Genomic DNA, 26,520 nt, shown 5'->3' on the forward strand with positions numbered 1-26,520 from the left:
ATATTTTACAGTATCCATTTAAGATAAAAATATGATTTACATCAACATTAGAGAGGAGGTCACCACAGTGTTAGTCAAACACAGGATCTCTCACCTCTGTGGGGCTCTTATGTTTATTTTATGAAGCCAAGACTCCAATACTCTCAAGTGCTGGAAATACAAGTGAGCTACTATTGTATCCCCCTGCACACAGCACACGCAAAGCTGCAGGAACTCCTAATGGGTAAGATTTAGTGAGAGACACTGCTGCATACTCAGTGCTAATATTTGCTAACGCACAGAATCGTCAACAGTACTTCAATGTAACTCTCCTAACACAGAGGTTGTGTTTGCCATGTTGTGGTTTGGTTAAATATCTCCACCTTCAAGTCCAGTCAGCTGAAAGATACTTTAGCTCATGCTATGCCTGAGAAGGAAGTCAGCTGTCCCAGGAGAGCACGAGCATGTGCACCGTGGGCACGAGCGATGAGACACATGGTGCTATTGATTACCTGTGCTTTGAGGTGTTTCTTATACCCTACCTTGGGTATAAGTCACTGCAAGATCATCTGTCCAACCACAGACAGGAACCAAGCCACGACTGAGCTGAGCAACCTCGCCTGAAACGATGGAAGGCATCAGCAGCTGATTATCCACACAATTTTATTTCCACAGACAAATGTTCAGAGTCAGTTATTGACATCTGTAAGAACTGAGTCACAAGAGGAATGGGCTGAGGCAGACTGCCAGAATCACTTGCTGTTCTCAGAAATACATAACTGCAACTGAAGTTACGCATTCACAGCCCATTTCCTCCAGCTTCCTTTGAGGTTTATTCTGCCTGGAAATCAACAGCTTGCAACCTGCACATTTCCTCACTAGTCATTTGGACAAGAAGGGGGAATGGGCATGACCACAATCTGAAGAGGTAGCAATATCTGGCCCAGCAGTATAAGCCTTTCTAGACACCATGTTTACATTTTGTCAAAATAGAATAAAGCAAAATACAAGATCATTTACAGAAAGGACTCACTCTTTTTCAGAAAGATTTATCAGAGGCAGTGGTTAGGAATGAGAGCTGCTAACCAAAGAAGATCTGAATTGTCTATTTTGGTTAACAGTGCAATAGTGTCAGAAAAAGCTGACCAGATCTCCTCCTGTAGCTACCCAGAAAAACATTTCACTCCTTGGTGCGTGTGTCCCATAAAGCGTTCCTTCAGGTTCCACCAGAGATGCTAAAGCCAGCCCAAAAGAGCGAGGTGCTTTTTCCTCTGTACAGTCCCACATCTGTACAGGAAGACAGAAGCACACCGTGAGCTGTTGTGTTAACAAAGCCCCCAGGCTTCAGCGCTGTTTGGTTTAGGTCTCCAGCTGCAGACCACCGAACCCAAAGCCTAGGGCTGTTTGTCGCATGGGTTTGAACAGCTTTTTTCTCTTTCCCAGAGCCACATGCTGCCCTCTCGTGGGAAGCCCTACAGATGGTACCCCGCTGCCTTGGCACAGCCCTGAGCCCTGTGGCATGGGTAGCACAAACGGGGCAGGTAACAGGGGAGCTGTGGTCTGCCAACACCCTGAGGGACAGAAGCTTCATGCAGGGCACCACAACCCATGCTTCATTATCACAGCTCCCCAGATCCTCAAAAGTCTCCTTACTTGAGCCTCTCCCCAATATGCCAGGCAAAAAAGGACCCTAAGAGGTTCTGAGGGAGGGACAAGGCTCTAGTATCTTATATAAAGGTGTGCCAGAGTACATGCCCACAGCACCCCAAAGCCAGGCCAGACCATCTTCTGCATCAGATTTTACATCCCTCTTACTGCATGTGGAAACACACCCTTCTGGGACAGAGAGCTATGGGCCTTTCTTACCCACCCAAGAGCAACTGGCCAGGTTGGACACATGTCCTGTTCAGAGCTGGGACAGGTACTTGTAATGTGCTTATTTCAGCCCAGCTGCATCCATCTCATGCCACAGGGCCTTTCCGGAGTGGGCGCCCAAGACAGCAATGCCTGCAGTGTTGAGCTTACAGTTCCTAGAGCTACGCTTCCTTCTTCCACTGAATGAAGTTGCTGTTCTCAGCATGGATGAGCCTTTTCAGGGTTTTATTTTTGTAAGTTTGCTGAGAGAATTAGCACCTACAGGAGCTGGGGCGCAATAGTTTTGCTACGTAAGGCAGACAGGCCCCCTGAGCGCTTTTCTGCCAGTCCTGTTTTTAATAACTGGTACCTCTCAGCTTTTCCACAGTCCCTCACACCAGCACTACATCAGTAACAGCAAACTGGGGGCCACCCAAATTCATGAGCTCGGTTGTGTCACAGGCAGGCTTGCCTGCTGGACACAGAGCTGCTGAATTCCCAGTTTTCCAGAGTGCTTCTTTCATTTTGAGATTAAACCCCAGCAAAACCACGATCTCCTCTCTTACCTTAAGCTGCTATACTGCGTTTTACTCCAGGCAACACTTCCAGAAGACAGTTGAGCTGGCGTTTTGCAACACACATTCCAACTGGTGACAGGACAGGTGTAGCTCCAGAGTCTGGTCACAAAGGGGGTGTGAGGGCAGATGCTAACGCAATAACAAGCAGCTCCTGCTCAAAATCCAGAGCAAACTGTGACTCCCTGTTGCACCACACTGACAGCAAATAGCACACAACTAAAGGACTTCTGGTACCTCCAAATGTAAATGTGAGGTGTGCTTGAAGCCTCCATTTGCTCTTGTGCTTAACCCCAACTCTTTACTGCTGTTTTGGGGGCATGTAGATGAACACAGAAAACTGCAAGCAACATGCACCCAAGCCTCGCAGGTCCTACAGTGGTCCCCAAGGGCTGCCAGCACACTGATGATGACTCCAGCAGGCTCCTCAGCTGTAATGCTGGCCAGCATCGAGTGCCTCACACTGTCCTAGCCCTAGATGGCCTGCTCCTTGCCCTGCCCACACCTCTAAGGCTCACAGCTTTGGAGGCTCCCTTTTCTGTCACCTTTGCCCAGGCACACATTCGTTGATGCCTGTGGCCAGCATGCACACCCTGCACCAAGCATGGGGTCCCCACGGAGCTCTCCCAGCCCAGCCAGCCTTGTCCACACTCATACAGGGCCCCTTGGGTCAGCCCAAGGCTGCAGCCCACTGGCAAGGGCAGGGCATGGGGGAGGCAAAGCCCCTCATCGTTGCACTGCATGTGGCTGCCCCTGGAGAAGGTGAAAGGAGGCCAGGCAGGCACAGAAGGAACCAGAGGCAGTGTCTCCAAGAAGTGCTGCACCCCACTAGGCACCCACATGTAGAGCCCGCGGCACCCACTGTCCGGCATCCCACTCCTCCCAAGTTTACATCCTGGGCCAGCTTGCTGCTACTTCTAAGATTTTTTTCTCCTCAAAAACTGTATTTTTGGCATTCTCCTTTCATGACAGCCACCACACATATCTTACTGTCAGATACACACATACATACACACACACACCGACACACACACATATTTGTGTGCATTTAACATACTTCTGCAGTTCTCCATCTCGTGAACTTATTTCTTCAGCCAGCTCAGATCAAGGTTCCTGTCCATGCTTAGTATTTCATTCCATTTCTTCTAGTGCAGCAAGTGGGAGAGAATGCACAAAGCCCACAGTCGGGCTACCACTGCTATGTTAGGTTTGGGCATGGAAGATGAAGCTTTCTCTAAACCTAGTCAAGCAGAAGCTTGCTCTGTACATAAGTGTTTCATGGATATATGTCGTGTTCTTGTTAAAACATGAAACACTTGAACTAAGAACTACCAAACAAACTGCATCTCAAGTGACCACTTCAGAACATTTTAGCTTCCAATGCAACTTTTTCTCTCCTTAAAACTATGAACCCCTTGTTTCCTGATCACCACAATCACCATGCATAGGAAATTTCGTGGCACACGATTAATATTCAAATTTTTAAGTCTACATTGCCTATTGAATATACTTCCCAGTGAAAAAAGCACGCTTCTGGTACATTAAGTTTAGCAGCTAGCAAGGGTGAGGGAGTTTCCTTAAGGAATTCTCTATTTATAGACATAAAAGTTTAGTAAGGAAAAGATTCCAAGGTAATATTTTCTGAGCTTTTTTTTTTCCCCTTGTGTACTAAACACACTAAACTATTTCATGGACATCAAAAAACTCTACCACCCTTCAAAATTTGTGTACTCAGAGAAACAGCTGCACTAACATATATAACATATTTAAAACACAGCAAGATTAATAAGTTTTCTTGTTTTTTGTTTTTAGGGTTTGATTGGCTTTTTTTACGCTCACAGTGGTTTAATAATATAGTAGTTTGAAAGAGCAACATACAGAAAGTCATACATAATTTGCACTGACTTGGAGAGAAACTAGATGAACTTACCTCCTGATAGTGGAATGCATCACTTGAATACTCTAACTCCTCCTGTTTTCCCCACAGGTGCTGTATTTGCATCACTGTTCATAGGAGTTCTACAGTGACAGCAGAGTGTCTGTTGTGGAAACCACAATGGAGAGCAAAAACCTGCCTATGAGCAACAGTAAAATGTGTAGTAGGACAGGTTGGTTCCAGGGATGCCTCAAAAAAACCTCCTTGTACCAGCCCTGAATTTGGCTCTGGGACTTGCTTGTCTCCTCCAGCAGCAGCTTTGCACAAACACAGTTTGAATGGAGCAGCATCAGAAGGAAAATAGGAAGTATGTGTACATTTTTGTTGTGACAGGCTTTACCTTTAGCATCTATTGCATTTTACAGGAGAGAAAAAGCATTTACATGTAAGTTTATTTAATTCAGAAATATTCGTGGACCACTATCCTTGCATTCCATTCCCAAGAATTATTGTAATTCCATTCCTTCCTGCTTACCCGCATCAGACCTCCTCTGATTCCTGGGATTTAAGTAAGCTTCAAGTCTTGCTTCTCTCTATTCCACTCTTATTTCTGTTACGTAAACACCCAAGGGCCCAAGTCAGAATTTTAGCTCTCACTGTTCAGGGAGCTCACAAGATAGTTCATACCCTCCAAGACAGGGAATGTCGGTATCTGACCACTCGCGTGTCCATCACTGCAACCTAGCAGGTGGCAGCATTCACAGTCTCAGGAAGAATATTTGAGTAACAGTCTCCTGTTGTGACTAACCTGTGGTCATCATAATTTTCCATGGCCTCTATATTCCTGTATGTCATTTACTTTGCTGTCTTGTCCATATAAACCAATGTTTCACCTAACAGCTGAATTACACAGTTGTAACTCCCAAAACCGAATGAACCCAGATGGCTACATTCAGTTCAATACACTGTTCAATACAGTTCCTTATCACTGTGATCAAAGGAAGATAAGGGTCAAAGAAAGACTGAATAAATTAGGGAGAAGATATCAGGATTATTTTTATAAACGTTTGAGAGATTGACTACAACTAATAGTCTTAACATATTATCCCAGAAACAAATACAACTAAGCAGTATTAAAAATGGTTATAGCTCAACTCATTGCAAATTTCCAATGACCTAATTCTGGTTTTTAATTTTAACAAGTTAAATAAATGGATTTAATGAAAAGCTTGATGAAACTGTGATGTAATCTTAAAAATACTCTCGGGACTTGCGTCTTAGCACAGGCTTTTACCTTTTTGCTTTTATTATTTTTAAGTTTAGACAAGGGTGCTTGGGGGCTTTTTTTGTTTAAATTTTTAAGGAAAAAATCAGATTAATCCACAAGGTAATAAATGCTTTGGAGTTATGCAAGTAGTTTATCCTGTCTTCATACAGATGGTTACAACAGGCCGATTGACTTCAGCTCATCGTATAGGAGACTAGCATACTTACTGGAATTAATACCAGGATAATTCTGGTATTATACTAGCCAGAAATATGTGCACCAGTAAATATCTGATGACCTGTACCTTCATGGGCATTCATGCAGGCTAATAATATATTACATGAAAGAAAAAACTATGGTAAGCAGATGTTCCCCAGATAAAGTCTGACGTGAGATAACTTGCTACACAATCATTAATTTTGCCACAAAACTATTATTTAGCATAGCAAAGACAGCTAAAAATATTACCCAAGGTTCTCATGCAACTAAAAGTTCACTGGTTTATTTCTCTTATTAAGAGTAACAGTCTGAAACATTATACATTAATTTACAATAATGAAAAAGATCCTTAAGCTTATCTTATGTAGGTGACATTAAGTCATCCAGTTAACACTAATTATTACTTCAAAAGTTAAATCCTGTTTTATAAGGTTAAACATTTTTGAATAATTTGTTGCCAAAAAATAACATCAGTCTACAACCACACAGAAAGTAGAAATCAAAATTTCTACAGAGCCACTACCATCACTATGAAGATACGATGCCAAGTGTTAAAACGTTCTGCAACAGTTATCACTTCTCCCAAATTTTAAGATGGCAAACATTTCCTCTTCAGTTTTTACTGCACACACAGTAAAAAGGGGAAACTTAGATTCATAATGTCAGACCAAAGGTAACAGAAGTGCTCCTAAGTCATTTACTTTTTACGTAGAAAATGAACAGGGCTGTGAAGCAAAAAGGATTCTTCTTGCAGAATGGGCAGGATTTTCTGCTCAGCCTCAGGCCACACACCACACTGATACACTCCTCTCCTTCCACAGAGGATCAAGGCGGCCTGCGCGCACGGGGTAACAGAGAAGCAAAGGTCAGACCTACTGTGCAGACCGGAAGCGAGACGCTTGTCCCAGGGCAGCAGTGCAGAGCTGGACCCACGTGCCTACAAGATGTGGTGCGGTGCAACGAACCCTCAAGTCAGTAACTCATGCACAGAGCAAGGAAGACCCATTTCACCAAGTAAAATTATTTGGGTGTTTCAAAACTTTTGCTTTCTTGAACCAAATCACTCCAATTCACGTGTCACTCAGCAAGATAAACAGCAATGTGCAGATCTGTGGCTGCCTTGGGAGGGAATACGTCAAGAACTGGCTTGCTTCCCCTGGCAGAGAGCACACAGACCACAGCAAAGACACTCTGTTGAGCTTGGCCCAGAAGCTGGCACGCCATGGTTCTCTCCTCCCAGTGCCCCACCAGCAGGCCCCTAACTCACCCATTTCAAAGTGCTCCCCAGCCACACAGAGATGGTTGATGGGCCATTGCAACTCACTGACACACTGCTTCTGGCATGGGAAGCCACATACAGTAGAAGTGCAGGGGCTGTGCAGCCAGAGGGAAAATATCTTGAAATAGTTTCTGGGATGTCACCAGAATAGTACACTCCACCACAGCTGTGGCAGGCCTTTCTCACCACCCTCTCTCTTGTTTTGGCATCCTTTAGCCATTCCACTCACTGACCACACTGCCTCATATCTTCTTCCAGATAACCCCTGCCCTCAGTCCCCACAAAGGCAGCAGGGACTCTGTTTGGGGTGAAGCACACCAGCCATGAATGCACAAGGGCCTGGGTTCCTTCCCCTCTGCTAATTCACCCCCTCACTTCCCTCCTCCCCCAAACCTGCTTGCTCCTCTTTGCTGCAGGCCTGGCAGCCCTGTTCCTGGAATGGGTGCCCACCTCCCTCCCACAGAAACCCACAAGCAGTTCTTGAGTTGGAGCAGGAGCCCCAGTGCAGCCAACTAGGACACAGTTCTCCCTCTTGGCAGCAATGCAAGCCATTTCCCTCTTCCTCCCAGACCATGTCAATTCTTTCAGGGCAGTAGCAAGAAGAACACTGCGTCATATCACCCCATCCTGTGAGACTCTGCTCCCCAGCAGTGGCCAAAGGAAACCCATCACATCACAACAAAAATGTGTCCTTACCACGACAGGCTGTACAGAACAGGGCTGCCATGGCACAACAGTTCAGCAAGGCTGCATTTGGCAGTGTTCATTTGCTCCTAATAGCATGGGGAAGAGATTCAGACCCTGGCTCTTAGTGAGGGTTTCATCTGTCACACTGTGTACATGGTATTATTCACATACAACAGTTAAATGCCACATACCAATGCAATGAAATCCCAGGGAGATCTGGCTCCACATCCTTGGAAAGGGAGCATTTGTCCTGGCTACACTGCAAAATTTCAATACCTTCCTAAGGGGGCACACAGAGGAAGCTTGGTGCCCACTGCATCTCTCAGCACTGCCAGCAACTGAGGCACATCAGTTGCACATCCATCTCCAAATGCACAGGACTCTGGCCATCTCCCCTCAAGACAGAAGGCCCAGAAGGTACATTACGCTGAGGAAATGGTTTGTGTGGCCAGAGAACAGTGTTGTAGTGTAAGTGTAGACAGAAAAGCACTGAGGCAACATTTTGATCAATGCAGTTCTCCCTTTCAGAACAGCCTTCTCTCACATAAGAGACACAACCTGAGGAAAAGAACACAGGGTTGGGAATCTTGAAGAGCATTTTGCCATAGAGAACTTCTACAGCAACAGTCTGGTTGAAAAATATCTTTGTATACCCACTTCTTTCCACCAAGACAGGGAAAGTGTCCCTTCTCTGATGAACAAGGTAATTGCAAGGTGCTCAGACAAGTTAATGGATATAAAGATTGAGGCTCATATAAAAACTATATACAGGTTTAAACAGTGATGTACAAGAGCATAATCTGTGCAAAGCCTATATTTAAAATGAGGCTTGTGTGTTCAACTGCAGGAGCTCAGAGACAGAATTTTATGCTACTTGGATGAGCCAATGCCTCATGCTGTCCCAGGTCTACACACAGGCAGAGCACTGGGACCTAGCAAAGAACATTCTCTGTTGTAACGTTCACAGCCAGCCCAAAATGGACATGCCAGTGGGTCAGGGTCTGTTTGCCATTACTGTGAAACCCTGTTTTTATTATGGTACCACTCTATTTAAACTAACAGGTCATTAGTATGAACCCAGTGTGATCCTGACCCAAAGCATTCAAGCTAATATTCAATTCTTTTCCTATTCCTCCATATACTTTGTACAACACAAAGTTCAGATAAAAATTACACCTTGTGCAATTCTTGAACTGGTTTGGACTAAAATTATTTCAATCTTAGCTCTGAATTCCGTGTGTAGTAAAAGTTAAGAGAGACATCAATCTTGTTCTCACTTTCAGTGACACCAGCTTTGTTGAGGTAACATGCATTAATGGCAGCCCAGAGTTCATCCCAAACCACATACTTAGCCTGTCTGTCCTCATCAGCTTTTAGAGTTACTGATGAAGTGACAGGGCAGAGCTCTACAAACTTCTGCTTGGCACCATTCAGTTACAGAAATTACGGGCAGTCTCTAATTCAGAGACCCATGAAGCATCCTTGGTACTCAAAAGGTATTATCTGGGAAGGAATCAAAATTCTGTTCACCAAAATATTTATATTAACTAAGAAAGCCAAACTCTGCCAAGAATGGAGCTGGCAAGCTTCCCTGGAGCTTCTCTGCCAGTGTGTAAAACACAGAAAGCAGCCCCACCTACCACAACCCCTCTGTCCATGTCCAGGGCTGGTGAGTCTTTAAAGTACAGTGCAAACTACTTGTAAGGCCTCAAAAATCTGGAAACTTTAGAGCGCAGCAGCCTAATGAAGGATCTTGGGAACATCTCTCTTGACTCTTGGGCTGTGTACTTGAAGTAGTTCTGTGGATGTGCCAACACATCAAACAATGCTTTTATCAGTTTCTTGTCCTAGAAAACGGAAAGCAGATTTTACAGTAATTCCCCAGAGGAGTTAGGGTCAGTATTACCACAGCTTAATGATTGATAAACTCACAAAAGGCATTTTACTTTCCTAGTACTAATGTTTTGGAGGCTCAGAAACCAATGGAACAAGGCTGACATTAAGGCCCCAGGAAAGTCACTGGAGTTTCAGAGTGGCAGAAGGATACTCCTCATACTTCTAATAACAGCAAACAACAAAATGAAACAAAACACCAAACAAACATGTGATATGATAACCAGCAAAAGGAAGGTTTACTTGGGATGACATCCACTCAACTTGTCCATGCAGCTGTACCCTAAACAAGGTCAGAGACATTAGATCCACAAAGAGGTATTTTTTTTTCCACACAGGGAGGAAAAGCCCTTGCTAACCTACAGGCTAGAAGTAGCAGCACCATGTTCTTTCCAGGAGGTTAAATCCCATGTCCCTCAGTTTGCTCCACTGATTCCTTCCAGCACAGCTTACATGAGGCTCAAGGGACTCTCTTCATCAGAGACCCAGCAGGTCTGATCCACCTTTAATCCCCCTCGGCAAAGGGTCTCATATCAACTACCCTGCACAACCAGGTTGTATTGAGTCCCCCCCACCTCCCTGAAGATGCCTAGTGCACCATGGAACAGATCTGATATAGAGCAGGAGGCAACCTCATTGGCACAAAATAACGCCATTCTCAATTAAAACGAACATTAATTAGTGGAAGGAATATACCTTAAGTATTTCTTGATGATTTTCAGATGCATAAAGTCTACCGTCCCGAACAATGTCTTCTATAAGTTCTTGGTAATCCTCTATGGGGAATGCAAAAGAGAGTCATTAGCAGGATCACTTCATTTACATACTCATCACTGCCCTTAGTTACACATGTAAGCCCAGGAAAGCTGCATTCCCTGCTGCACCCTCAGCATCAATCTGCCAAAAGCAAAAGGAATCATAATGCACCTAGGATTGTTGTACATACTGTGACCAGGCAGCCTGCTTCAAGCCAACTGCACTGCAGAAGCTTATCTGCAAATACCCACAACCTGTCATTGACTTCCTTCTACAGTAAGAAAGGGGGAGCGGGGAAGAGGTAATAATAAGTTTTCTTAAAAGGAAAACCCCTGGTTCTTCAAAAGGAGAGGTCCACCCATAAAAATTATCTGCTGTTGATGAAACTCTGCAGACTACAGTGAGGACAACTCTTATACAATTAATCCACTGTGAACAAAAATGTGCCATATAATTTTCACATTACTTATGCTGAAGCACAAAGCCTCAGCTCTAGTTTCACTCCTGGTGACTCTGACAATGATAGGGTGAAACTCTTGCCCCTCAAGCTTCCTTTCAATACAAATATTTTGCTGTCTGGTACTAGATTACAGATGGTAACAGCAACATGATAAATGAGAGGCATGGGGCTCTACTCAAATTCCTAAGAGGGCACCTGAAGTAACCCTGAACTGGGAAGGCACAAAAATCCAGAAAACTCAGATTCTGGCTCTGAGTTTTGCATTTTGCAGAGTGGAGCCCAAAACCTAGGTCTATGGAAGACTGGAAATATGGTGGCACTTCAGACTGCAGTGCAGAATACCTTAAACTAGCTTTAAATGAAAACAACTACTGGAAGTAGTCTCATAGTAACACTGCTGAGACCTCTGGGTTGCCCTACTGCTTAGCAGGGTCAAGGAGCCCACAAGCGGTTCCGCAGTGCTGCAGCTGCACAGGTCCACACAGACTCAGCTCCTCACATCCACTTACCATCATATGTTACATAAGGAACTTGGAATCCTTTGGCACTGTTCCCTTCATTTGACTTGAACTGGATCCACAACTTCTTAGACCTAGACGTGAAAGCTATAGGGCGTTCGTAGGTTTGACAGGTTTCGTACGTGGTCACTGAGTTGGAAGAAGCTTTCAAAGAAAAACCACAATAGGCTGTTATCTGACAATGCTTCATGCTAATGAACAATTAGAAAATAGGTTAAACTACTATGACAAGAAATGCTTGCTGGCATTCAGAAACCTCCTTAAATGTGGCAGGCCACCAATAGATGGATGGCAGGCCATCAGCATGTGACTTCTTGGTCAGGGATATTTTCCCTTTTCCTGATAAAAAAACCCCAATAGTCTACTGTTTGAAGGTGTGCCTATACTATAAACTGAAGCTGTTTACTCACACATCAGGCATCTGTAGGGACTATCAAGCACCTCCTTTTTCCTAACCTAGTCTAGAATTGCTTACCGTAATTCATGACTAGTTAAGCTTGAGTCATCTACCCCTTCCTAACTATATTTCTCTCAGAGTTCACTGACTTATCATAGCCTTGCACCCTTGTTTCACCTGAAGCCGTGGAATAGCATTACCAAATAGTATTTCTCAATGTCTCATTTAAAGAAATTTCTACTCCTAAGTAGAAACCAGCCAGGGGACATTTAGCTCATGTAAACACCAACACACACAAGAAACCACACTGCCATAGATACCATCTGCCTCAAGAAGTATTCAGACTTACAGCTTTTTCGCATTACCAGGTAGTCTCCACACTCATCTTCTATTGGCAGAAATATTTCTGGAACCACAATCAGAATACGGCGTTTTGGCGGCGGGTTAATATTCCAAGTGCACTCAGTGTTTGCAGGGTAGTCCCCAGGATAGTTTGGTGATTCGATATATCCAGTGTAGTCTCCCAGTTCGCCTCCACACTGCCTATCTGAAAAAGCAGTACAGTATGCAAGACCAGGCAAAGTGAGGTCATCCTACAGCTGGCTCTACAGGCACCGTCAGAAACAGTAACACGGGTGACAGACACACTTTGTGCACAAACTTCTCTGTTTGCATCTGATGCAGGTACAGTTCTCTTTACCAGCTTCACTTCCCACTGCTGCCTGCTTCTGCCTTTGTGTTTTAATCATGTTACAACATAAAAATACAGGCTAGTCCCTGTTAACACAGCAGGTGCTATCGACCCAGCCGCAGCCAAGCAGTGCAGCAGCTGTAAGAGGACACAGAAACGGTAAACCAAGGATGCTCCACTTGCTTGTACCAGACAGAAGCTCTTATAGAAGTATCAGCTGAAGTCTAATGGAGTCTGAGGTGCTCTGTTCAGACACCATGCCTGCAGCAGCACAAAATAGGGAGTATAGCAGGCCCTTTCCCTGCACAGATCAGCATTGTTGGCAATAAGAGAAGAACCACCCCAGTGCAGGATACTTTGCCTGTGCTCCCCAGCTCTGTGTGGGCACAAAGATCTGGGCACTACAGCACGTGACAATGATGTGTGTGCGTGACATGGTCAGGGAGCAGATTCTTTGAGACACATGTGCAGTTCCCTGAAACAGATTTCTGTGTATGTGCACATTTATCTATGTCTGTACACATATGTCTCCAGAAGATCTTCCAAGAAGCTGCCTTTCTGCCCTCTATTTTCCCCTCTTTAATTTATCGTCAGCTTCCCACACTACAGCTACAATAGCCTAGAACAGTGGTTCTCTGTAACTGCCTCTTTCAAAGATTTTTATTAAGAAGAAATAGTTACTAGAGCTATTAAGTTTTAGGCAGCCAACTTCCACTCCTTTTAATAGAAAAGAAAGAAATCAGTGTGTTGAGAATACAAACTCTGTCTTGCTGTATCATAGGAGAAAAAGATTTAACAGCAAAACCCACAGTGACCCAGCATCACCTAGCAAAACACAACCACCGCTTACCTTAACAAGAATGATGGAACTAGTCTGCAGAAATGGTCTCTTGTGGTCACTCTGATTATTAATGGCCCAATCTTTTGATTTGTAAGAGATCATCAACACCATCTTGCTATACTTACTTTTACACTGTGTAATATTTGTTGACCCATCAAAATCAGTAGTGGTGTTCCCAGGGCATGAAATGCAGTAATGTTGTCCGAACTCCGGCTGGTACGTCCCAACCACGCAGCGAATACATCGATGAGTTGTGGTATTATAAAAATGGCCAGGTGAACACTGAACTGGAGAGCAATTAAATATACGTAGTTAAAAAGTGGCAGCAGCACATTAGAATGTGATTTCATGCATTTTTGTAGGACCTAGTATAATTTCAGTAACTGAAATGCCATATTTATAAACTATAAAGGTAATAAAGCAAAGGTAATTGAACAGGTTTTAGTTTATTGAGTCACTTTGTGCAAGTTCAAAAGTTCCAAACCCAATACTATAGAGCAGTTCTGTGTGAAAGCAACAGTAAGTGATATGGGGGAGTGAGTATAACCACCATGATTTTCTAATCACCAAGTAGAACAGTATGTTACTAAATGGTCTAGCCACTGACCTTTGACTTGGAGTATGAATTGTGTGGGAAAATGCTAACTAGACCTTAGTTTCTTGCCATCTGATGTAGGCTGCTGCATCCTAGTATACTCCTGAGATCAGTTCACCACAAGCAGAGGTGAAAGACTCTGGCCCCCTACATGCAACACATTGCATCATTAGTGATTAAACTGGAATATTGCTGCCTTCTCTCACGATCACACATCTTGCCACAACAGGCCATGACTCAGGGTACAACCACCTCCACCAGATCTGTTACTTTAATTCATCATGTCATGCAAACTATTGTCTTTGCAAACCAGCATTCTCACAAGCAACAAGATAGAAGAGGAAATGACCTCAAGTTGTGCCAGGGAAGGTTTAGATTGGATATTAGGAACAATTTCTTCACCAAAAGGGTTGTCAAGCATCGGAACAGGCTGCCCTGGGAAGCGGTTGAGTCACCATCTCTGGAGGTATTTAACAAACAAAAAGATGTGATGTCTGGGGACATGGTTTACTGGTGGACTTTGCTGGGTTAGGTTAATGGTTGGACTTGATAATCTTAAAGGTCCTTGCCAACCTTAATGATTCTATGTTAGCTAGGCACATAAGCTATATCCCCCCACAGGGCTTGCCCAGTGCACCTCCTCCATCACCAATGTGAGACCCTATTTGACATTCAAACTTTTTTGTAAACAAATCTTACGGAATTTTTAGGCATGAGACAGACAGACATAAGGGAAAAATAATTTCTAGCAGACTTGAAACCTTTTTTTCTAGCTCCCTGCATGCAGACAGGGAGATTCTCTTCTTTTACTGCAATCTGACAATACAGGACCTCAAACACCTTTGCTTACATCTCCGATATGCCTCTTCTAAACTGATTTTGCTCAGCTATTTCGTATCATTATCTGTACAGAAACCTGACAGAAAGCAGTCAGAAGCATTGGCCATATGTATTATCCTTATTCTTAACTCTATCACAACTTAGCTTCTTTTTTCCAGTCCTTTTTCCTTGTAGGACTAAAATAAAATAAATATTTTACCTACTTCTTTTACCTCATTTGGTAAGTTTACCTCTCCCAGCTGAAGATGAAAATACTTTACTACTTGTCTTTCAAATAAAGGTTTTTGTGCGGCACAGACCCTTTTTTCTATTGCTTTTAAGCTCTGCTTATCCCAAATAACTCCAGTCTTGTAGAGCTGTGTAAATTAGCTCACCCTGAAGTCTTTCCCTACATGTTCCAACCCACAATCCAAATGCTGCAGATACAAGTTCCAAACAGTTCTTGCATCTGTGATTCCACGTCTCACTGGCCTCCTCCACATGCATATCCCTGGGCTCTTCATTGCAGTCACTACAGAAGATTCCTTTAATCTCCACCACTCTAATTTGAAAAATGAACCTCATTTATAGATCTATTTTTGTTTACATTAAATAAAACTGAAATCAGTTCCACTTATCTTGATCCAAGGTTTTTAACATGTCTTTCAGTGCTTTAATTTTGCAAAATTAAGTACGAAACAACAGCATTTGTAGATTCAGTGATTCTTCATTGAAGAAATCTATAAGCCATCAAATTATTACCAACAATATTAATTCATCAGCCATACTATAAAATTCTTCCATTGTGTTGCAGTTCTCAATAGTAAATATATCTCAATTAACACTACAGAGATCTCTTAATCCAAAAGGTTATGAAATGTTTGCATCAGGATCTTATTTCTATTCCTTATTTCTACTCTATGACAGTAATGCTTTTTCTTCAGGTGATTTTTATATCAAAGATATTCTTTTACACATGCTTTAAGACATTGAGCAAGCCATTATACTGACTAACATTTCACCTCTCTACATTGGCAAATATTTTTATCAGCATTTTCAAAGACAACATAGCTGTCTTTCAGCTAACGAATATGCTAACAAAATTCCTTAATTTTTAAAGACAAAATTCCCACCAGATTTTCACTTCTGTAGGGAAAACCTTGGGAGATGATTGCATGTCAGCTCCACTGCGATCAAATTTCAAGGGCTGTCTGAGGTACCACAGTGGAATGCTAGCTTTTTAGGTATAACTCAAGGCATTCAAGCCAGTTTAAACATGAAAACAGTATTTTCTTACTGATCCTCCAGCACTGCAATTCCCTCCTTCACATTTCGTGTTGCTGCTGTACTCAGACACAAAGTGTCACTAAGGCAATAAGGTCTTGATATTTTTTTTCCCCCCGTGAGACAATTTTTTCCTCTGCTGTTCCTTTATGAGACTCTCTACAGATCAACAACTTCACTGACCAACTTCCAGGTATCTCCTAACCCCTTGTCGAGTCTTGCATAAAACTCAGTATAAAAAGAACTGAGGCTTTATGGAGTTTTCTTTCAGCCAGGTCAAGCAACTGAGATCCCTGGAAGGAGACATCCTTGAAAGGAAAATGACCCTTCTTTGAACACCCCAATTGTAGCAGCAGCAGTTACTTTTTCCTTGGAGCAGTGCAGGTCATCATAAAAATCTTGACCTTACCTTTGGTCTCACAGTCCTGAAACAAGGATGAACTGGTATGTCTTGTTGTTAGACCTCCTCCGCAGGGAAAGCAGGATACTCTCCCAGCTTCAGGCTGGTATGTTCCAAGGGGACATGGCAGGCAGGGTTTGAAGCCATCAGGAGAATATTCACCTGGTGAGCACTGATCTAGGATAGGAAGAACACACTTGCTTCAACCTGTGCATTACAGATGAAGGTATGTTAGTGAGCCAGCAGAGGACCTGAAACCCCACAGTGAAACTGCTCACCTCTTTAGGTAGGAATTGGGAGTCAGGGTTTTGGCATGCTAGCAACAGCAAGGACAATACATGCAGTGTACCTTGTGAAACAAACTGATAGTGACAAGCTCTGGTGCTAGCAGGGTCTTCAGTGAGCAGGAAGGAATGTCACACTGTTGCAAGGCTACACTGCACGCTGTGTTAATCTGTATGGTGTAATTCCTAGTGGTTTTCTCCTCTTTCCAGCTAAAGAGATCTTGGACTCCTCCCTCAAATGAACCTAAGATGCCAAAAATATACTTCTGGATTTCTGTAAGTATTTATCATTGAGTATTGATACTTCATAACCATTGGTGTTACTGAGTTGTGTGAAAACCTCAAGCACAAGTAATTGTGCAAACACACCAAACTAAACATTATGTCTGCCTCAAAGACTTTTAAAGCAGAAATATTCTTGCCATTCCTCTGATACTAGATCTAGGATAATGATTATCTGTGCACTGGAATCCTCTGTTCTGTATAGTGCACAGATAGGACTAACTCAATCCAACTGATTTTACTTAAACACACACCTCAATGTTATTTAACAAGCTCAACAATATCTATGGGTATCTTTGAAAAAATTCTGGTTTTCAAACTTTTCACAAAAGAACTGGCTTCAGTTCCAGTATTTAATTACCCTGCTCTGGAGAGGCACAAAACACTGTTGCAGTTGTTCAGCTGTGCTGAAAAATTCTGTCCCTTTAAAGACCTGTTACGATAATAAACTGTTAGTTTTAGTTTATAGCTCCAATAAATCACCCAGTGAATAGCTGTTTTGTTAGAAAGTTAAATTGGCCTTGGCTTCATTTCAGGATATATGACTAACAACAAGCAGGGCATTAACTACCGGTCATGATCAATGATGAAGAGTTTTGTTTATGGCTGATACACTGAGTGGAATAGTGAGTGTTCCTCCATAACGTAAAAATAAAAGGCAGCAGGTTAAGCAATGCTCTGCAGCTTCTCAATGAAAGCTAGTGAGGAAGTCTTAGCTCTTGCTTCCAACTTTTTCCACCAGTGATGGTTTTGGCTGGAATAAAGTTAATTTTCTTCACAGTAGCTAGTACAGGGCTGTGTGTTGGGTTTGTGCTGAAAACACAGAGATGTTTTTGTTATTGCTGAGTAGTGCTTACACAGAACCATGGCCTTTTCTGCCTCTCACCCCACCACTGAGCAGGCTGGGGATGCACAGAGTTGGGAAGAGCAATTGATTCAAGTATCTCATTCTGAGATAAGTTGGGGTTTTTTTAAGTTTTCTTAAAAGGTGACAACAGAAAGAAAACTGTAAAAAAAAAAATCCAACTAGCTATGACCACTGTGCTAGGGTACAGGGTGTGCAAAACCAGCTGAGAAACACTGTGTATAGTGTAGTGGCTACAGTCATGAAGCAGGTTGAAGAGAGAAAAAGATCAAGTGGGTGGATAGAGGACAAGCTGACCCAACATGGTGAGAAAGGCACGTAATGTCTACCCAGATCTTTCAGTATGAACTATTTCTTGAAAATAAGAATGTTTGTTTGGGCAATGGCACCTTGCTGGAGACAAACCAGTCTGACAGAGGAGTCCAGCTGGACTGTGTGTCCACAGGGTTTGGGTTGACAGGACACCACTCCCCTAGTGGGCCACTCTGCTCAGGAATCACATCAATATCAGATCCCCGGTGCCCCCTAACACAGAGCAGGTGAGGGGAGTGCTAGCTGCTTTTACAGGAGAGGTCACTGCTTTATGAAGCAGCATGTGGTATGCCTCCTAGAACTGGAGAGGCCTCGATGGATAGGCACGTGGGGGTACTCCTCACATCTTCATATCTGATGTTACAACATGCAATAATGAAGTGTTAAGCACACCTGATTGAGTTGAAGTCAACAAGACGTGAAAAAAGCAAGCATGCCTGGATTAAGCTTATAAAGTATATAAAATACAAAAACTTTGATAATTAAGTTTTAAATGTAGCACTGCCTAGAACAATGTGTAACCCTATCTTTCCCCTACTATGACTTTTGAGGTGCACTAAATACTTCAAGCCTTAATAGATCCTATGTGCATATGAGAAGAGAGGTTAACACTTCCATACATAGATTTGGCTATTTACAGTCTAACAAATACTCATTATGCAATGCAAATACTAAAAGTACTCCAAATCATGCCCAAGCTCTTAAGTATATGTTTCTTCACATGACCACCACAAACAAAGATTTTCAAAGTGGTACAAGTATCCAGATAATGTGATCCACAAACACATTCCCTGTAGACTGCTCCCAGTTCCTCCTAGAAACGTTCCAAACACAGACCACTCATCTAAGCCTACTGGAGCACAGAGCAAGGGTGATGAGGAAAGCCTTTTTAGAAGCTTACAGCACTCACCAGGGCCCAATTTAACATAACAAACTGACTCGGTGTTAGGTTCAATTATAGTAACATTCATTATAAGGGCATTATGTCAACCTAGAAATCATCCCATAGAAATCCATAGGATTGTGCATGACAAATTAGATGACAAATAAACCCTCTATAAAAAACAAACAAAAAATAAACCAGCAACAACAAAAAAAACCAACAAAAACCACAACAGGGAAAAAAGCCAACAAGAAACATCTCCAAGAGTTCGAGCTTTTCCTGTCACTTCTTTAAATTAAGCAAAAAAAAGTTTATGAGCTTACTATCACCAAACTAGAAACTGCATGGTCCCACCTGACACAAGGGAAATACCCAGTCAAAACAGCATCTGAGGATTTGCAAACAATGACATTAAATCGGAATTCCACTGGTTGGCTTTGCTCTTTTTTCTGAAACCTGATTGTTTTTCTCCAAATGAACAAAAGAACCAATTGCCTCTAGTAGACTTCATTTCTGCAGCCACTGTCTTTGTTTGTCTCCAATACCCATTAAAAACCCCATCTTGAGTCCCTTGCAGCTGTTTTAAAGAAAAAGGTGAAAGCTTTTCTGATGTAAAAATAAATTTAAAAAAAGGGGGGGCGGGGGGAGAGGGGCCCACAGGGAACCAGGATTAACAGTTACAAAGACATTTAAAGGCTCTTCCCTCCTTTCAACATGTTAGCCTTTGAGCATTTGCGCCTATAGAGAAATGCTATAGTATTTCAGTGGCTGAGAAGGTGAACCTCATAAAGGAGGTCATGATCCACCAAATCACCATTTTCTTAAGAATGATGTCTTGACTTTATAAGGAAAATCAGCAACAAGTGATGCAAATCGATTCTAAAGCAGCATCTTTTAAGTTCATTGTGTTTTGGCAGTTCACACATAGAGGTCACATGGTTACACACCCTGAAGATTTAAGTCTTAAATCTATGATTGTCAGAGCAAGCAGGTTAGCAGAAAAATAGCACCTGCTCTACCATTTGATAATTAATTTCTTCTTGATAGACTTTAAAAAAATTTTAAAAACCCCACCAAAACCAACATACAGTTCTCTGTTGCATAGCACAACTATTAATTGTAAAATCTGCAAGGGCAGGCAAGCACTTTGCTTTCCTCTTGAAATCCCTCTCTCATACTTCTATAATGCCAGCATCATGCTGCACCTAAACTTTGAGATGTGGTTCATGATTTTGTATGAAATGTTAATACTTTATTTACATCCTGTAAAGTAATAGGACAAAACTGCTGAATGCTGAGCAATGAAATACATCAACACCTCCCACACAAGATAAAGCTGCTCAGCATTTACATCAGAGCAGTGCCTATACCAGTGCTACTCATGTTTGCTGTTCTCTGAAGTGACAGCTCTTTGGATGAACCCACTTGTAAATACTATGCAGCTAGGACAGGCTCACATGTCCTCTTACACAACAATTTCACGGAATGGTACTTTTCACAGCCCCCTTTCACCTCAAAGTATTTGTGTATCTAACACAAAAATACCCAATGGAACAGGCAAGGTGTACCTTCAATTCCATGGGATGTGATCAAGGTACAACTGTTTTAAGCAACAGAAAAGTGGCTAAATTTGCTTCTTGCTTCTCTCTGTGAAACCTGCACTTCACTCAGCATCTGCATCACAGAAGACTTGTAAGTCCTTAGACTGAGTTAAAAGTCTTCTGTGATGCAGACAGCAGTGACTGACTGTTCCCTTACTGCTTCCTGCTCCTCTGGTCAGACTGAGCAAAATCCCTTTATCAAAGATCTCTGCCTGTTCAGAGACCACATCTACCACCTGCACTGAATCCAGGTGCTGACCTGGCATCTCTTGCTATGCAGTCACTTTCTTCCCAGAATCATTAGCGTGTTTAGATAAGCAGGGCCCCAATCCTGTCCAGAAGTTCACAGCAGCTCTGCAAAAGAATCAGATCAAAACAAAGCAAACCCCCCAGACTCTCCCACACACATCCCTGAGCTAGCTTCTTCCTCTTCTTCCACACTCTTCCCACTCCATTCTCTTCTATTTCTTAGCTCCTTCAGAGTGACAGTCAAAGCAGCAACAGCAGCCGCCGCCGCCGCCAAGTGCTGCCTTTACCATACACACTGGGACAATCAGCTTTTTCTAAGGAAATGAGGCGTGTGTAACAATACCGCCTCTGCGTGTACTCTTGTGTCCCCTCAGCAACTAGTGAGCTTTCTGTCCAACTTTCAGCAATCTGACAAAAGATGCTGAGGTTTCAAAGATACCAAGTTTCTGTATGTTTAATAAAAATATGTGGGGAACATGTAAGTGGTCTTAGCATCCATGCAAATGAAATAGGATGGATATGGTCTGAACAGTTCAGCTGAAGAAAGAAGATGAGTTTAGTGATTGTACCTTTTTAGGCACAAGCGAATTGAACCCCAGTGCATGAAACCCACAGGCAATCATACCTTAGCAGTTCTGCTGCTCACAGCAGTACCTGCTAAGATGTCCAGAGCAAATTGTAGCACCAATTCAGCAACAGAAGAGGCTTGACTTCTACAAGCTGTTCTTCAAAATGTTAGTCTTCATATGCTCAGTGTCTCTGTGTTAACCAGGGACATTTGTGCTTACCACACCGAAGAGCTTTCCAAGCACTCTCCAAAAGCTCCTCATTGCTTACTCATTGCTACTTTTTCCAGATGAAATCACAAATGGCTTGAAAGCCACACTAGGCTCTGTATAAGGGACTGAGCATTCCTCCAGCATCCAACACAACAGCTTGAAAACATCGATGTAAACTACTCTTGATGACCTTTTCAAAGTTTTTCAGACTTGTTACAATGTTTAAAAAGAAAACAAAGCCCTTACACACACAACAAAAAACCCAAAAAAACCCCCCAAACCCAACCTAACTAAAACCCCCCAAAAATAAAAATTAATAACTTTTTCCAACAGAATTCCTGAGTAATTCCCTAGTCTGTTTGCTTGCACCAATTCATTTTTCTATTCCATGAATCCAAGTTTTTCCAGCGTCAGCAAAACTAGATTGGAAAAATCTATTCTGAGGCCAGATAGGTTGCTGTTGGAAGATGTACTAATTAAATCTGAGCAGCATTTTAAAAGCTTGCTGATTGACAAAAACCACCTGCGTGCTGCCTGCCCCATGCAGCCTGAACTAGCCGTCATGGTTATTAGTCCCCTGTTAAGATAACATCTGACCTCTCTCCTTAACTTTTGTGCTTTAGAAGCATTTATTATGGGCTGCATTATGGTGGTGCCCTCCAGTGCTGCAAATTAAGATTTTTTTTTCAGTACTGGCCTATAAAATCCCCATTCCTCATAAATTTATAATGCTGTCATGAAGATTCTCTGAAACTCAGAGCTTAATCAGCAAAGAGAATGTGACTGTATCAATGCCTGCTCAGTTTTCTTTGGAACAAGGAAGAGATGAAACGTTCACAAATTCAGAAATGCAGCATTACACTAGATATTAAACAGTCTTAAAAATAACACTGGTGATGCCAAGACTATTGGTGCATGATGTTACTTCGTGTTTTCTACCTTTGAGCTTACTGTAGGCTGTGCATCAACTATAAACAAAGCACAGTGCACTGAGCTCTTCTTGATAGGCTCTACATCACAGGCCAAGAGGAGGCTGAAGGGAGACCTTATCTTGCTCTACAGCTACCTGGAAGGAGGTTGTAGTGAGGAAGGGGTTGGCCTCTTCTCCTGAGTGACAAGTGATAGGACTAGAGGAAACAGTCTCAAGTTGTACCAGGGGAGGTTCAGATTGGATATTAGGAAAAATTTCTTCACCAGAAGAGTGGTGAAGCATTGGAACAGGCTGCTCAGGGAGATGGTAGAGTTGCCATCTTTGGGAGTGTCTAAAAAATGGGTAGATAAGGTGCTTCAGGAAATGATTTAGTGGTTTAGCAGTGTAGGGGTAACAGGTGAACTCAATGATCTTGAAGGTCTTTTTCAATCTTGATGCTTCTATGATTCTGTGATTAATTACCAACAATAAATACACGGAGGGTCATATCTCAGTAGGACAAACAGCAGTAGTAACTGGGTTTAGGGCAGTAACCCCCTACTTCTTCACATGCTGGCCTCCTCTCTCCTGGGCAAGCATCTCACGATCTCTCCATTCTTGCCAGATCTGAGCAACACGGTAAAACATACGTGATAGTTTGTTCCTGATTTACATTTACTTACCACATCTGTTACCCACATGCATCTGTCCTACACCACAGGACTGCTGGGGCTCTGACAGCTTGGGAGACTTCCTGGCCACTTCGTGGTCCATGCCAGAGGCACGAATGCGGAACTGGTCCCTGGTGACTGTCTTCCGTAAGGTTCGAATGGTTTTACGAAACCTCTTTTCAGTCTTTTTCCGAGCACAGCGCACATCGCACGTGTCTGAAAAGTACCAAGGGTGAAAGCTGCCATAAGTGGCCGTGCACAAAAGTTCCCCCAGTTTAAGAGACCAATGAATGCAAATCACTGAGGAAGCAACTTCTGTGAACAAGTCTGAAATCCTTAAGGATGACAACACCAGGCTAGAAGAAAATTAGTCAGACCACAAAGTTAAACTATGGGCAGTTCTTTGATCTTTGAAACGATCCCCGTCCCTCACTCTTTTTGAAGCAGTAGACTTCGTTTTCAAAACAGGAGATACTTTTTATTATCATTATGCAAACAGATAGAAGTGAAAAATACAGAAATTAAGGAGCAAACTGCAAGAAGCTTCAAACTGCACCTTGGATTATTTTTCCAACCAACCTGTTACCTCCTTTCGGCTTGTTTCAAGCTCAAAGTCCGCAGTGATAAAAATTTCTCTAGTTGCTGTCGGTCTACTGAGGGGTCCATGAACTTTCTTGCCAGAGCTGCATGTTAGGTTTACATAGTGGAAGCTCTCCATTACTGAATTATGTCTCTCTGTATGAACAAAATTAAAGGAAGCAAAAGCTTGGCCAGCTATGGTTATTGAATAATCACTACTGCTCAGCACACACGTTGCCATGAAGAGTTAAAGGGGAGCAAATGATCAACTCCACATGACAGTAAACCAACAGTTTGCCCAGTTTCTCAACTGGCACACCCTCACACAGAATCATGACTCCAGTGCACCTACAGACGTACTGTTGGGCTGATGCTCTGGCATCACAGTGAGTCTGGGGCAGGATTCACTGCTAGGATGAGAGCTTGGCTGTAGTGCTCAGCCCACTTCCCCTGGGCTTTGCTAGCAGGTTCTAATGAATTGCCTTTGCACTATGCAGCGCATCTTAAAACCATGACACTGTCTGCATCAGGTAGGCTACTTGAGGGAAAAAATTTTGCACTCATATGAAACATGTGAAAAACATATTAGTTTACAATAGTGTCTAAATTAAGTAATGGACAGAGGACTTTTGGAGACCATTTTCAAGGTTTCAATGATGAAATAAGATTTAGTTAAAGAAAACACCCAGAATAAGCTTTGGTTCTGGAATATGTAACTCTTCACTGAGCATCTCGTGTAGTTTCTCACTGCTACTCTAAGGACAAACAAACTGACATACTGATTTATCATATTGTTTAGTGACTTCTTTCCCTCAGCTCTCTTTTTTTTTTTTTTTTTTTAAATATACTCCTCCTCATTTTCTGCTGACTTTTTAAATTCCCAGGCTATACTTTCTGCCTTGGAACAGATGGAAGAGCTGACCTCACTGTGTCCATCTGGGGCTGCTGAAGTATAAAAGGAAGACAAGAGAAAAGAGGAATAACTCTTTGGCAATAGAGTCAGCGTAAAAGGCTGGGAGATTCTTCACTGAGGCATCAGACACTAAGAAGCAGGCAAGAAAGGAAAGAACAGAAAGAAGGGATAGAGAGAGAAAAGGAAAGGAAAAAATCAAAAGAACGGTTGATTTTACTGATAATTTATTGGCAGTGGTCAAACAACAAAGGAGAAGGGCTTCCTAGCAAGGCTGAGGTTGTCACAGGGAAGTCCTATGATCTGAAACAACAATTGCAAGAATCATGGTTGGGAAGGTCTGTGATTCATGAGGTCAATGAAGAGTAGAAAGATTGCGGTCCTCTATGCTTTGCTTATGGTGTACTGCATATGTGGAAAGCACTAATCCCTGAGCTATGCTTCTAACCTGCTTACCTGCATTTCTATATTCATACCTGGTATCATCTGTTCCAGACCTTCTTGAAACATCTCAGTCTTTTTCAAACTACATTTTCCTTCATTTAATTTAAAGGTTACACTTATCTTGATGGATGAAGTATCTTTAGGAAGAAACAATGACATGTTATTTTAAAAAAGGAATAGAAAAATTAGATAATCCTGATGTCACATCATAATGATGACATCAAAAATATGCTGACATAAAGTGAAAAAGCAGTCATCACAGAAAATCTAAAGAGATGCCAGCTTCTTCCTGCTGCGAAGCTGCTTCATAGTTGAAATTGGAACAAAGTGTGATAGATTTTACTTAAGGAAGAAAAAAAAAAGAATGAGATCTGATATTGCTAAATCAAATGAGATCTGTCAAATCAAATAAAGGTTAGCTGAAATCAAAGAAGATACTCCAAATCAGTTCAAAAAGTAGTTTAGCGCTATATAAAATAGCACATCTTATCTGCTTAGTTTTAAATGTTGGATGGTAAAGTTTAGAAAACAATTCAACCTAAACATATCGTGTGTTGCCAACACTGTCCAGTCTGGATGTCTAAAAAGAGGCATGACACTCCAGGACCAGCTGTTTATTTCCTTATTTTTAAGACTCAGTGATGCTGATGAAGCAGTACAAGGGGAAATTCCTGCTGTATTCATGAACTGCAATCATGAGGAAGAGGAAATAAAACCAGAGTATAATGGAGATGGAAAACAGTCAACATAAACACCTTTAATTCACAGTTATCTATTAAAAGAAATCAGTCAAATCATGCAACAGGAAATCTAGTGATTACCCAGCCAGCTGGATGCATTTGTATTTTGCTGTTTTTTCTTAAGCTGAGATGACCTGCCACAGGTGAGGGTGTAGGCATCTTGTGTTCCTAACAGACAGACCATACAGACAGACAGTAAAGACAGGCACTGTGCATAGACTTCGTAGTATAAAATTACTGTAAGAATCCTGTAGCATAAAAGACATTTTAAATTTGTTGATTGGCATCACCATCGTCACCTTTTTCAACAATATTGTTCATAAAATACTCCACATTTGAGCTTGTCTCTTCCTAAACAATTCAAAGGGTTCAGGAAGAAAAGTAGCATCTGTCCCATAAACCCTGGTCAAGTCTGCATGCTGTGTCTTGTGAGGTGGAGGGGCTGTGTGGGCAAAACGTCAGACCCCACGCAGGGCTGGAATGCCTTTGCCCCATTCACCAGCAGCTCTCAGGGCCAATTAAGGAATGGCCCAGGGAGCACAGAGAATTCTGCCCTGTCCTCCCCAGCTTCAGAAAGACAGTTCTCATGAGAAGGGAATCCAAGGGTAAAGTGGTTATAAA

General features: G+C 42.4%; 1 protein-coding gene across 1 annotated transcript in view; it reads right to left on the reverse strand.

The window, feature by feature from the left end:
• Positions 1-9,430: 9,430 nt before the first annotated feature.
• Positions 9,431-26,520, reverse strand: part of SCUBE2 (signal peptide, CUB domain and EGF like domain containing 2) — a gene marked incomplete at both ends in the record, with an annotated part of 38,455 nt that continues 21,365 nt past the window's right edge. Inside the window, 10 exons of the mRNA XM_084264156.1 lie at positions 9,431-9,583; positions 10,326-10,405; positions 11,355-11,507; positions 12,110-12,307; positions 13,418-13,579; positions 16,400-16,567; positions 23,239-23,442; positions 23,806-23,961; positions 25,192-25,296; positions 25,981-26,067. Coding sequence (XP_084120282.1) covers positions 9,431-9,583; positions 10,326-10,405; positions 11,355-11,507; positions 12,110-12,307; positions 13,418-13,579; positions 16,400-16,567; positions 23,239-23,442; positions 23,806-23,961; positions 25,192-25,296; positions 25,981-26,067 — 1,466 coding nt within the window. The remainder of the gene's footprint in view (positions 9,584-10,325; positions 10,406-11,354; positions 11,508-12,109; positions 12,308-13,417; positions 13,580-16,399; positions 16,568-23,238; positions 23,443-23,805; positions 23,962-25,191; positions 25,297-25,980; positions 26,068-26,520) is intronic.

This window comes from Gallinula chloropus (genome assembly GCF_964237585.1).
Source record: "Gallinula chloropus genome assembly, chromosome: 4".
In the NCBI taxonomy this organism is placed as follows: Eukaryota; Metazoa; Chordata; class Aves; order Gruiformes; family Rallidae; genus Gallinula; species Gallinula chloropus.